This window comes from Eupeodes corollae, chromosome 1, assembly GCF_945859685.1.
Source record: "Eupeodes corollae chromosome 1, idEupCoro1.1, whole genome shotgun sequence".
NCBI classification, from domain to species: domain Eukaryota; kingdom Metazoa; phylum Arthropoda; class Insecta; order Diptera; family Syrphidae; genus Eupeodes; species Eupeodes corollae.
Genome location: NC_079147.1, coordinates 110,061,698 through 110,076,324, shown reverse-complemented (window position 1 = coordinate 110,076,324; position 14,627 = coordinate 110,061,698). Strand labels below are relative to the sequence as shown.

Below are 14,627 nucleotides of genomic sequence, written 5' to 3'. Positions count from 1 at the left end.
GCATATTTAATTAAAATGACTAAGATACAAGATGCTAGCAGTTCTTGATATTTTTAAATTTATATTAATTTAATTAGTACTAAGGAAGGACATGCAATCTAGTGAAAATATGCATTTTCGAAATATATCTACAGTTAATTTATTAATAATTATCTATAAAAAAAATGTAAATTTTTGTATGAAATAATTGATATACATTTTTATTTACCTGGAATCCAACTGGTAATGGGTCATGTTGAATAAAAAGTGAGATTTCATCACCAGGTTGGAGTAATTCCATGACCGCCTCTTGATGTGTGGCCCGGGCAACATCAACACCATTGACCTTTAAAATCCTATCACCCATTCGAAGTTTGCCACATTTTGCTGCAATACCTTCTGGTACAATCTGCAAGGTTCAAACAAATGATATTTTATGATATAGTTTGGTAAATATTTATGATTTATTAAGTTAGTAGATACATTTAAGTTAGGTATAAATTTTAAGGATTAATAAGTTTGTCAAAAAATTTAAGAAAGGTTTGGGATACGGCAACCTTTGATTGAATGGTCTTTTTGAAGGTTTTCCGTTTGAAATATCATAATGAGAAGGATATTTTTATTAAACCTAAGAATTTTGCTATAATTCAGTTTTCAAAAACATAATTGTATATGCAATGAGTTACAAAAAATGGCCCAATCATACTATATCAAGTGTTGTTATTATTTCGATAAAATACCGCTTCATTTTTGCAAAAATATTAGGTGTCAACGCCTTCGAGATCGTCACCAAACAGCGGTTGAATTCTCTCACAGACTTTAATCAGTGAAAGGGATCACTTTAAATGTTTAAATTTAAAAGGTGGGGCGGTATTTATTTGAGATTGATCTGGTCGTACACCAAGACTCACGATACAGCACGAGCGAATGGAATTTGCTCGCCTTTACCAAGATTGAACGAGGCCGACTAGGGTATAGTTCTCTTCACTGATAAGTCCAGGTATTGTCTACGCTCACCAGATGGACGTAAGAGAGCGTGGGGAAGATCAGGTGAAAGATGCAATTCGACAACAGTTGACCGGCGGAAAAATTTTTGGGTAGGTCACGTAATGCTGTGGGCAGGAATTTCCGCGCACGGAATAATTGAGTTATGCAAAGTGGAACTCCAATTGTTACATCTACAACATTTCGAAGAAAATGGGTTAGTTTCGCACTATTTATGAGTAAACATTTCTTGCTGATTAAAGATAATGCGAGACCTCACGTTGCTAAAAGTGCATCAGGAACTACTTGGAAAAAATAGAAATTGTTTTGATGGCTTGGCCTGCCATGATCCCAAACTTTTTTGGTACCTGCTGAAAAAATGATAAGCTTTTCCCGAGACACTAAGTGGGCAGAGATCTGGTCAGATTGAGGAGTGCCATAATTAGGACGACAAGATCGTAAAAAACCTTATTCAAATCATGCCGAGGCGAATTAAAGCTTTAATAGATGGTATAGGGGAGACAATACCAATTAAGAATAAGAGGACAGCCCTATTACAAAAACATTAAACAATTTCATACAATTTTGACCAATGGATGATCCAGGGGGGTCATATGAGCCATAAGGCTCATACCTACACTTAAGTTGTATAAGTAAAGATTTCATGTAAAGATTTGTTAGTAATTTAACGACATTCACCAAAAACTGGTTTTCTGTGAAAAACAACTTAAATGTTTGTTACATTCGTTACATTTTTTCATATAATTTGTTTCTAATAAAAAGAGCAAATATTGAGGTTTTTAAGAAGCAACTTTGACTAAGAGATCTTGCGTGCCCTACAGCCTAACATTTATTTAGGAAATATTTGTAACCTAGTTTGCAAGTTCTAGCAACCTAGTCGTGCATTATATTTCTTTCAAAATTGATTTTCTGTTGAATAAAACTTTAAAGATCTGAACAAATTAAAGAAATATACTTTGAAGTGAATTTGCTTTAGATGTTCTAGAACTCAGATTTCAACACGAATTTCAAGAATATAAATGTCCCAAAAACAGCAAAAATTGGCACTTTTGTTAAACTCATTGACTAACATTTTTATCTCCACAATTTTTAAGTTTTGTTGACTCCTTTCAGATCAAAATATTTTCTAGCACCAGCTCCAATCTACGAGTAAGCAGACTAATAGCGATAGTAATAAAAAACACCTAAAAACTAAGTCCGAAAAATGTACTTCTTTCTCATTTTCTGGGTTTTTGAATTTTTGTTTTGTTTTTCACATTAATAAAAATGAATATTTTCTTTTTTGTAAAAAAGCTACGTTTAAAAATGTCTTCCATTTCTGCGTGAAACCAACAAAAATCCTCTAAACTATTGTGTTTTGCTCTTAAATATGACATATTTAGAAAACTGTTGGAATCTTGGAATGCTTTCATGTGTAGAGAGCCCCCCCCCTGATTAAAAGTCTAGATCCGCCTTGTATATGGCGGTCTAGGTATATATTTCGCGGTTTCAAAAGAATAGGGCTGGAATTCGAGTTCAGTTTAATGCCAGACATTTACGAAAATGGATCGCTTAACTATCGCTTATTAAAACCTAAAATGGTGATTCTGCCACAACCACATATCGTGCTTTAAAAATAGATTATGGTTTACACAATCGTTTGACTACGCAAGCAATTGGCAAAAATGTGAAGAAATTTGAAGAGACTGAATTGGTTACAGATATTGTAAGGTAAGGTGTGTGCATCCTACCATTGCTCCTACCACTGAAAATATCTCTGCTGTATTTGAAGACAGGTTATTACATTCACAATAAGTCAATGTTTAGTTCGCTCTTTGGTCCGGATGTGTGACTGGACCTTACTTCTTCGAAAACAACGATGAAACGGCTGTCACTATAGGAGCTATGATAATAATTATGGTGATATGATAACCGACTTTTTTTGCATGCTATTGAAGAACTGTCAAACTTAATCATTTTTAAATCTTCTTGTGCGATGGAAACACCAAAAAGATTAATTTAATCTAAACTAAAATAAACCTTTGGTGGAAACATAGCAAACCTTAATTATCTTTTCTATTGTTTTCTCTTGCAAAATAAGCCCAGTTAGTCCATTTTAATTAACAAAACTAAATAATATCAACAGTAACAGATTGATTTGTTTCCCAATGGATAACACATGATTTCAAATACACAACAACTCAACGAACACAGTCATCGAGATACAAATGCAATATCAATCTAACCAACATTTGAGAACGAAATTACACAAGATCCATTGACCATTCGAGACTCGTATAAATGTCAAAAACCCATCAGTAGTTAAATTCTACTTTAACTTTTATCGGTAGTATCCATACTGCGGATATTGATATTGTTATTCGTGTTAAATCCTTCTATCCTATTGATAGATTTTCCAAAAAAAACACGTGTATTGGTTCGTGGGATATTTTAGGTTACCTAAAATGTTCACTTTTTTTTGAATTGCTATGGTAAAAAAACACCCACTCAATTTTTGTTAGATTTTTTTCTTCATTATTATCTGTGTAACAAAATTTATTCAAAGTCGTTATCTCCACTGGTTATGAGAAAAAAACTTCCTAAACGTACGGATGTACGGGCGGTCAAAATTACAGTACCGAAGCTTTTTCTAGGGACCTTAAAACGTCCAGAAATGTGAAAATTTTCAATTCGACAAATCGGAACTTTTTTTTATTTAAAGCAAACAATTCTGGGCCTAAATGGCCCCACATGAACTTGTCATACATTTTGTGTCCAGAGTTTTTATTTCTTTCTTTACTAAATGTCAAATTTAATAATTTAAGAATATTAAATTTTAACAATATATCGCAACAAAGAAAGCATACAAATTATTTATTGTCCAGTTTTATGCATTTCTCATAAAAGAAACATTAAATTTAGTATCAATAGCCACTTTAAATTGTTTTCTTTATAGTTTTAAGGTTCACAGAGCTTGTATAAGCATAAACACATAACAAGTTCCGATCAAACAAATTAAATTCTTCGAATAAAATGTTTTTTCTTTGAATTTTAAATTGTTCATATTCAAAAAATCAAATTCTTAGAAAATAAAATGTATATAGACAAAAACAAAAAGATTCGGATACATATACTTTTACTCTTGAATGCCGACTTTGTATAGATTTAAATTTCCATCTGTGTTTCATTTTTCTAATGAATTCATAATTTGAACATCTGCTTCCGGGAAGAAATTATACTTTTAAAGGATCTATTTAAAATGTTTTTTAAGCAATTGATATGCTTTATCGTGCAACATATGCCCTTACATTTATATATGTACCTAATAAAATTTATATTTTTATAGACATCTAGAAATACGTTGAAATTGATTGAAACTGAATTGTGAAATTGGCAATTAAAGACAAATTATATTATTATTGGTCAAAAATTAAAAATAGGTCTTATTAAAGGCAAGAAAAACTGAAACTACATATGTACTGAAAGCTTTAGACAAATAACTACTTTTAAATAATCTGTAGTTGGGGAGTTCCTGGCACGGGTTCGCCATTTTATTAAATTTTAATACAAAATTGTATTCATTTGTTCATAAAGACATATTTTTGTGTGTAATATTTTACCAATCTAAAACTACTGTCATAATTGTAGAAGCAATTAGTTTTGATAAAATATGTATAAAATGTATAATGAATTCGAATCTTTGCAAACAAACATTGGTTAAATTTTAAAGTATTCAAAAACTATACTTTATTGACCATAAACAGCAGCGGAGGAATTCGCAAGATGAAATCAACGCTGGTGTCTATAAAGAGCGGTTATGCCGGCTCTCGCCCTTGGAGTTTATACCAAGGACCTGATTCTTCAGGTCGAAAGTCGTGAGTCAGGGTGACTTTCTGACCACGTAAAGAATAACCAGTTGCCAGTACCATAAAGCCTTGGATACGGGTGGATTGAATGTTGACAATCCTGGTAAATGATGTAAGCACAACGAACTCCAGAATGTTAGATCCCTTAAGAGACCACATGCAGCTGAAAAACTAGCAGATGCCTTATAAGCAGACATTACCGTCATCTAGGAAATGCGATGAGATGGGCCCAGCAAAACGATCGAAAACTCTACTATATTGACTGTTACAGAGAAAACCAACAACGCATACGTGGAAGTTGCATTGTAGTTGTAACCGGACTTAGGCAACAAGTCTAGAGCTATAGGATCATCAACGAGCGGCTAATGTCCATGCGCATCAAGGCTGAATTTGGCGACACCCACAAAGGAATTTAGATCAATCTACCGTTGTCCCGATTGACCGTATTGTGATCGACACTAGCCACGTTTTCAGTATCATGGATGTCCGAACTTTTCGCTGCATAGATGAACGAGAGCTGCTCACTATCTCTATGAGCAAAAGAGAAGAGAAGAACACCGACTTCTCAGGAGGAAGAAGAGAGAGCATGAAAAGCGTGCGGTTGAAGATGTTGAGAGGTTTAAAAGCAAGAATGAAGTTCGAAAAAACGAAATCCACCGAACCAAAAACAGGAAAGACGAAAGTGAAAACAACATAGTGGACCTGCAGTCAATGCTAAGGAAATTGATGGACCACTTCTGCAAACTTTATAACGCCGACGACGAACCGAATTCCGCTTTCAGGGAAGATAATCTCTTTAAAATAGACAACGTTAGCCAGCAATCCCGTCTTCCCGACTTAGACGAAGTAAAGATTGCCATATCTTAGCTGAAGGTGAAGCTAACAAAGCCGATAGCTTTGATGAAAAGCTCTTCAAAGTAGCGGGAGATAATTTGCTTAGGAGCATGTATAAACTTCGGAAGAAAGCATGCCCGATGAATGCATGCCCGATGAATGGAACCTTAGCATTGTTTGCCAGAACTAAAAATAGGAGACCCTCTAAACCACATCACTTATAGAGGAATTGTTCTACTTAACATCGCTTATAAAATCTTATCTGTCTTAATATTTAAACGTCTAAAGCCCATCGTCATCAACTTGATGGATCCTTATCAATGTGTTTTAAGACCAGAATGACCATGGAGAATTCGTGCTGCTCAATCCATAAAGGTCAAATACAACTTACTAGAATCTTTCGGTGTCAAAAGACTGTCATGCGACTTAATTAATAACGTCCTCGAAGTGCAGAGCTCCCACACTAGAGGTATGTCCAATTACTAGAATATGCTGATGATATTGACATAATCGGAGGAACTCAGCGTGATCTCAATGGGGCATTTGAGAGTATTGAAGCAGAAGCGGCAAAAATGGATTTAACGGCTAATAGGTGCAAAACAAAGTACATGCTGTCATCAAGGAAGAACTTACAACACCGACGTATCGGTCAAAACGTCACCATCGACATACGTAACTTTGAGGTAGTCAAGGACTTCGTTTACCTAGGATCCGCTATGAATGCAGGAAACGACACCAGCGCTGAGATCAAACGAAGAATAACTCTTGCTAACCGCTTTTTAATTAGGCTAAGAAAGCAATTGAGCAATTGAGCCCTCTCTCGAGCTACCACAGTGTATATATAAGACCCCCATCATCACCGTATTGCTACACAGCGCAGAAGCATGGACTATAACGAAAGCGGATGAAAGCACTTCGGGTCGTTTTAAGAAAAAAATTGTTCGCTTTATCTACGGTCCCGTATGCATAGAATGCGAGTGGAGGAGAAGATGGAACGCCGAGCTGTACGGGCTGTACAGCAACATAGATACCAACGACTTAGATGGCTGGAAAAGTCTTCGAATCCATGCGCATGGGACAGCGTTGTACAGGAGTGCACAACTAGAGCTTTAAAAAAAGAAAAAAGAATTTCTATACTTGACAGTACACCCGAAATTGAGCTCAAGGGTAACTGACGAGCATTCCTGGAAGTGCGAGTATAAACGCTGAAACGTGTAAGGGGTGAAATGCAATTGGCTAATTCGACAGAGCATTGTTTGTAAAAATATCGATAAAACAACGAAAGGCATGAAACATTGCGGCGAAGTTCTAGCGCCCATCATTTTTGAAACCTTTTTGTATTATATTCAAGAGATTTAAAGTTGTTTTATTGGAACCTGCCCAGATATGCAAATTATATTCAAGCTTTGGACGGATGAAGGCTTTTGTAAACTACAGCCAGGTCGGAAAGGGTGACAAATTTCTTGCACCGTGCGTCGAAGAAGTTATAAGCACCTTGCAGAATTTTTGGCAAAATCAAATATATGATCATTCCATAAAAGGTGATCTGTGATACACATACCGCGAGCTGACAATTGATTAGTTTCCTGGATGCAAGTGCCACTCATAGATAGTAGCATCGGGGGTGTGTTATGCTTTAACGACAGGAGATTGCATTAAGTTTTCGAAGCATTCAATTCTACACGGTTTCTGACTCCCCATTGCACAGTGCTGTCAAGATCAGAATTTAATGAGCTTATTATGCTGAGGGTTCTGTCGTCTGCGAAACAGTTTATGGATTATAGGTGGCAGACATAAGATCATTTAAGAGGATCGGAGACAAAACGGAGCCCTGGGGAACACCAGCTATTGGACGATAGTTAGAGGGAGAGGAGGATTCGCCTTTTCCTTTTTTAGGTTCAGGCTGAAAAAATGCTATTTTCCATCCGCTCGGAAAGAGACCTGTAGAGTAGAAAAGATGTAAAAGCTTACGCAGTGGTTTTGCTAGCGTTGAAGAACACCTCTCCTGAAAATTGAGGAGATGCTATCGTTGAATATGAAATAACAGGTTTTTCTAACTTGTTTGAACTTATTCTGGTTTCCGTCAGTCGGTTTGGCTTTATAACAACGGAAACTTGCATCTCTCAACCAAATTACCTCTTAACAGCTTGAATCAAACCATGAGTTTTCTTTGGGTTTGATAGATTTGACCCTATTCGGGATAAAGTTTTTCATTCCACAAAGAATTAAATTTGTAACCATATCTGTGCTGGAATCCACGCAACTATCGAGGAAACATAGTGACCAGACAAAAAAATAGGTACTTTTGTCGATCTAAGCACTGAAAATTGGAATACAACTCGTTCGAACAAAGATTTGTAAAATTTTTCACTAATATTTGTTAAACTGTGATTGTAGTGTTTTCTACAAAAAAAACTTAAAATTTGTTCTGATCCATTCATTTTCCCAAAATAAAAAAAATAATTATCTTATTTTAAACCTTCTTAATTTCATCACTGATTCTTTTTCAAAAAACATTGGTAAGATGCAATAATTTAAATTTAAAAATAAATCTACTTACGTGAGAAATAAATACTCCAGGTTCTCGTGCCCCAAACGGCACACAGGAATGATCTGTACCACCGATTATGCTAAAACCTAAGGAACCTTGATTCTTCGGCAGAATGACTTCCTAAAGGTTTAAAATAAAAAAAAAATAAACAAAAAATAAATTATGGAACATTTTCTATAAATTAAAAAAATCAATTTACTGCTGTCAAAGAGATACAACAAAAGAAACTAAGCTTATAGAGTTTGTATATAAAATGTAGGTCGAATGTGAATTATGATTTAAGATATTTACAAAAAAATTTACATTAACATTAAAAGAACAATAACAAAAGCAAACCCAACGAATGAAAGTAGGTACGCGTATACATATATGTTTTGAAATTTCGGTATTAACAGAAAATAAAATCCAAAAAATACAAAAAAAAACAACCATTAAAACCATTTCCCAAAAAAAGATACAAAGATAAAGATAAAATTTCTGCAAGAACACTGTGATGGTGCATGAGAGACTATTATGGGAACAAAGAAAAACTCCTCGCATTTATCTAAAGCGAAAATGCATACAAGGATGTGACTGTGTGTCTTTTTATGTATTTACATGTGTTTTTATTTGTTTTAGATATATATGTATTGTATATGAATAAAGGCAAATCCATTCGATGATTCCAAAAGCCCCAGAAGCAATAGGATAGCAGAAGCAGCAGGAGCAGCAGCAGCAACAACTGAAAAAAGGACTCTGCATCCGATTACAGAGTTTCCACAAAAACATACATGCACCAACACCAGTTCAGCTAGTATTCTCATCACAACTAGAAAACTGTATATAATAAATTAGGACCAACATGGCCAAAAAACAGAAAAAAAAACATGGAAAACGGATGCGGATGTTGTATGATTGTGTGTAGATTTAGATGAAGAGTATGTGAATGAATGCGAATGAAAATATATAAAAGTATGCGTAGATCGGAAAATGAATGCAAATAAAGTGTAAATGAGCCATGTGCCAGGCCAGCAGCAATATTCCCTTGTGATTAAGCTTGAGGATGAAGATGATGGCATATAGCTGTATGCGGTGCGGAGGGAGGTACTTTCCCATTTATACATTTTAAGCTGAAATCAGTAGCAAAAGCTTCAAATTTTTTAAACTTATTTCTTCTACGAGTAAGTACATATGTATAACCACAGTACCGCGAGGTAAATGAACAAAAATAAAGGACCTCTTTTTATATATAGCTTATGAATGGAAGAAGGTACAAAAGAGAGATAAAGTATAACAGTAAGGAATGCTATGTAAATTTTATTTTTATTTTTTAAAGTGTGCATCACGTATCAATAAAAAAAAAAAAACATACAAACAAATTTGTAAGGAAAATTTAAAAAGAAAAACTCTAAGAATTTATACATTTGGCTGTGATTTTCATTTAAATACAACATTAAAGGTTTTAACTACTTGAAATTGTGCGCATTATATATATTTAAGATTTAAGAAAGAACCAACACACACACACACTCGGTGAAGACAAATTTTAAGTAATTATACAATCTTAAGAATACAAAAATAAAGCTGTGAGAAATATTATTATTAAATTTGAATATTTTCAGGAAGCTAAGTTAAGTTTTAAGGATAACGAATGATATCTTATTTAATTTGATATTCTGATAAATAAAATTGATTAAAGTCAAATTGTATTATTTAAAGTATAAAAGAGAGTAATATAGTGTTCGAAAGTCGCATCATAGAGTTAAAAAGGAGGCTGGGATGCGACCCACACTGACAACTTCCCTTCCCGTCTGTCGATTTGTCTTGCTTAAAAGTTTGAAGGTTTTCGTGTTGGGTTAAGAAAGTTGTCAATTGATTTATTCTTAATAATCAATTTGAGAGACATCAAGAACCGAAAATCAAATTTTACTAAATTTGCGTACTATTTTTTGTAGATTTTATTTTTATTTTATAAAAAACGAACAGATTTTTATAAAAAAAAAATACTAAATATCAAAAACAATATTTTCTGTTAAGTAAAAAAAACAATATTTTTAATTTTTGAAAAGCTATTTGAGTCTAAAGTAAATTTCGACCAAGTTTAAATATGACTTTTTTTAGGTTTTTATTTTTTTGTAAAAAAAACTGTCAAATAGATTTTTCTCAAAATCTGAATAAATGTTGATAACAATATTTCTTATAAGTGAAAATTAGTTGAAAGCCATAATCTCAAATTTTTAAAGAGATATTTGAGTCCAAAATCAATTTTCCGAACTTTTATTTATTTACTTTTGTAAATTTTTGTTTAGGTTTTTAATTTTTCGTAAAAAAAAATGTCAGTTCGTTTTCATTTAAAATAAATACAAAAAAAAATCGTTTTTTTTTTCGTAAAGTTTTCGAGTTGACACTTTTCGAAGTCGATATCTTTATTGGTTCTTGGGATATGGAGGACGAAAAAAACTTCCCGAACGAACCCACAGATTCTCTCTCTAAAAATCTTTTATTTAGATTTTAGGGACCTTGAAACGTCGAGAAATGTAAAAATTTTCAATTCGACAAATCGAACCGATTACAATAACTTTCTATTTGAATCTAAAAAATATTTTGAGTAATTTGCAAAAAGTGTACTTGATCTCCTAATATTATGTTGACCTGTTCCAAAATAAGAAGACTTTTTAGATGTTCACTTTTTCAGGACTGCTTTCAAAGTCATAATCTAATATCAATGTACTATTGCCTATACCGTTTTTAAGTTCATAAAATTCATAATGATACAAAAGAAGTCTTTTCTATTTACAATCACATATCAAGATTCCGTTTGAAACTGAAATCAAAGACAGTCAAGTTCTAATGTTTCTGTAAATCTCATTTTAGATGTTACAACTTTTGACAGGAAATCGGTCATAAATTAAAAAAAATATAGGTTACTATTTATATGTTGAAAATATATTACAAAATTATTGTGGCTATTTTCTTTTTATTCCGAAATAGCTATTTCAGATTTTTTAGAATGTTAACTAAGTTCAGTTTATAATATGAAAAATTCAATTGTTTAGTCAAATTTTCAAAAACTATATTCTTGTACCTTGATTCCGAAAGAAGGCATTCATTTATGACAAATATTTTAAATATTCGCTTATCTGTTTTTAACCAAATTTGAACACATTTATTTTCGACAGTTTTAAAGCTTGCTTTTAGAAGTTATTGAGAGTTTTTTGAAATGCTTCTACAAATCGAACATTTTGCAGCTTTCAAATAAGACATTATTGAAAACATATAATACATATGATCTATGATCTTCATAAAAATTAAAATTCCAAAAACTAAATAAAATTAAAAAAAAAAAAACAAACATTTATTAAGTAAAAAAAAGTTAAAATTTTGTTTTATGTTGTTTAATTTATGTGTAAATAGGTTTTCTTCATCGACTTCAATAAAAACTGTGAATGTTGTGAAAGATGTTTAAGAAGAAACGTGTTCTTTTTCCTACATGTAAAATGTCAAATTTTAAGTCAAAGTTTTTCAAGACGAAAATACTAATTTTGTTTCTATTTTCAATGTAAAATTGTACTATTAATCCAAGAAATGAAATTTTATCTTGGCTAAGGTATAAAAAAGTTTTTGAAACTATTTTCAGTACTTACTCGTCAGATGGTGAATTAAATTCATTTTGCACCCGTGTAGAAGACTTGTTTTAAATGACAATACAAAAATTATTAGAAATTTTCAAATGTCGTATGTCAATGGTATCTGACAGTTTCAAACGTAATCTGATATTGGTTCCGAAATTGTAAAATGTCTTAATCAATGATAGTTTAAACGTCCGGGGGGAGCGGTGATATTTGACATCGATTCATTTTCAAGAGTAACGATTGCTACTTTACTGAGCGTTTTTTACTTTTACGACGAATAAGTACGGCGGACTCCCGAAAACATTGAATTGATGGAAAAGGACAACCTCACTGGGACGTCCAAGAACGATTATTTAACGATTTATTTAAAAAAAGGATTTAAAATTCTATCAATTCAAAATCCAAATCGTTCAAGTACTCGAAGAAGTGATTTTGATTCACGCAAACATTTTTGTGTGACGATCTTGTTGAATCCCATTTGTTTTAAAGCGACGAAGCTCATTTTCATTTAAACGGTCACGTTAATAAAGAAAACTGCCATAGCTATACTCCAAGAACCCATAAATCTCGATTAAAATACCAAAAGCTAGAACATTGCCCAAGGTTAACTGATGTAGTGCGCCTTATCCACATGGAATAATTGGACCATTTTTTGTCAATAGTGAAAACAGATTTTGCTGAACCTTAGTTAATCCATTGTTTTCATCGTTAACGTGGTTCTAACAGGATTCGATGAATTTGCTTTAGGAAGCTTTAACTCAAAAACTTATCAGTATCTTAACACCAATAGATTTTTTTTATGGGGATAGCTCAAAGAGAGAGAGTTTACAGAAACAATCCCCGAACTGTAATGAACCTAAAAGGAAATATTCCTCGAGAAATCAGGGCAACTGAATCAAGTTTACTGAAGCGTCTGGCGCGTAATACCAGGTTCTATTTTGAACAGTGCGAGCAACTCGACGGAAGACATTTCGATGACATTTTATTTAAAAATTGAAATCCGCATTATTAGAGTGTAGTTTAATATTTTAAATGAAACAATATATCAAACAGATTTGTTTTAACTAAATATTAGAAACAAAAGGGTGATTTTTAAGCTATTATCTTTTTGGCAATATTGGTTTAAACAGCTGACGCCCATTTCGTGTTTTGTTTCACTGTCAAAAATCGTCAGTTTGGCCTATAATTTAACCATGAATCGTCTTTTAAACGAACAACGCTTGCAAATTATTGAATTTTATTATTGAAATGCGTGCTCTGTTAAGAAGGTTCGTAGCGCGTTTCTTCCATTTTATGGCCAGTTTAATGGACCAACTGAAGCGGACATTAAACCACCAACACGCTTTCGTAGAGTGCCAACTGAAGAAAATATCGCAGCTGTATCGGCCAGTGTTAATGATGACCCACGTTTACAATTTTGCGGAAGGATTTAGGTTTGATGCCTTTCAAAATACTGCTAGTGCAAGAATTGAAGCCGAACGAATTACTGCAACGTATAATTTTTGATGCATCTAGGAAAGTTGGCCGACGATTCACTCTTTTATTGAAAAATTGTGTTCAGCGACGAAGCTCATTTTTGGCTCAATGGGCACGTAAATAAGCAGAATTGTCGATTTTAGAGTGAATATCAGCCATAACCATTGCAAGACCTACCAATGCATCCACAAAAAGTCACAGTTTGGTGCTGTTTATTGGCTGGTGGCATTATTGGACCGTACTTCTTCAAAGATGATAAGAATCGTAACGTAACTGTGAATAATGAGGGCTACCGTGAGATGATATCCAACTTGTTTTGCCCAAAACGCAAGAGTTTGATTTGCATGGCATTTATTTTCAACAAGACGGTCCAACATGCCACACAGCACGCGCAAAAATAGACTTATTGAGAGGCGAGTTCGGTTTACATTTTGTTCCACGTTCGGGACTGGGCAATTGCCCGCCTATATCGTGCGATTAAACGCCTTTAGATTATTTTTTGTGGGGCTATGTAAAGCTGATGTCTATACAGACAAGCCTGCTTCAATTGACACATTGGAAGATGACATTGAAGCATTTATTAGTGAGATACCGACCGAAATGTTGGAAAAAGTAAGCCAAAACTTTAAATTAAATGCACCGTACTATCGATTCAAATAAAGATTTAATGCATTTTTCTGATTTGTATGTGTTTTTTTTTTCGAAACACTTTTGCCTTAACTGATTTGAAGAAGATGAGTCCTAGCCAATTTTTTTTATTTTTTCCCTTTCTATTGTTCTAGTTTTCAAAAAAATATAAAAATTACTTCGTCTTTTTTAGAAAAAAAATTATTTACAAACATGTAAGTAGCTCCCAAAAAGATGTTAACTTTTGTGACACCTCTTTCAAATATTTTGGACTTTATGTGTGTCCACGTTGTCTTTTTTTTAAACTAAAGCACTTGGATTACGCGGACTATGTTTGCTTACTCTCTCATAGGATCATGGATCTCAATCAAATGACAACAAGTGTTGAGAGAGAAGCAGAAGTTGTGGGGTTCCAGCAAAACAAAAATAATCAGCCCCAAAACCCGAGCATTCTCTCAAATAAATATTTTCTCGCAACCGTTGGAAAAAGTGGTACCTTGGAAGTTTCGTTTTCATCAAAGGCGGAGCCGAACAAGATGTCATCTGACGCATAGGCAAAAGAGACGGTCGATATGTTGTCGAAAATTTTGAGGAATAAATCTGTCAGCTTAAGAGCAAAGCTACGACTGATTCGCACAAATGTCGAATCTGTGCTTCTTTATGGGTGCAGCATTTGGAAGATTACTTTAGCCATAACAA

At 33.5% G+C, this 14,627-nt stretch overlaps 1 protein-coding gene across 16 annotated transcripts in view; it reads right to left on the bottom strand.

Annotated features, from left to right (window-relative positions):
- The window catches only part of LOC129953701 (protein lap4), a 448,072-nt gene that overhangs the window by 145,752 nt on the left and 287,693 nt on the right, over window positions 1-14,627 (bottom strand). For all 16 annotated transcript variants that reach the window (XM_056067065.1, XM_056067064.1, XM_056067066.1 and 13 more), the window contains 2 exons: window positions 8,224-8,334; window positions 209-388 (listed from right to left, as the gene is read on the bottom strand). In XM_056067065.1, the coding sequence (XP_055923040.1) occupies window positions 209-388; window positions 8,224-8,334 (291 nt within the window). The remainder of the gene's footprint in view (window positions 1-208; window positions 389-8,223; window positions 8,335-14,627) is intronic.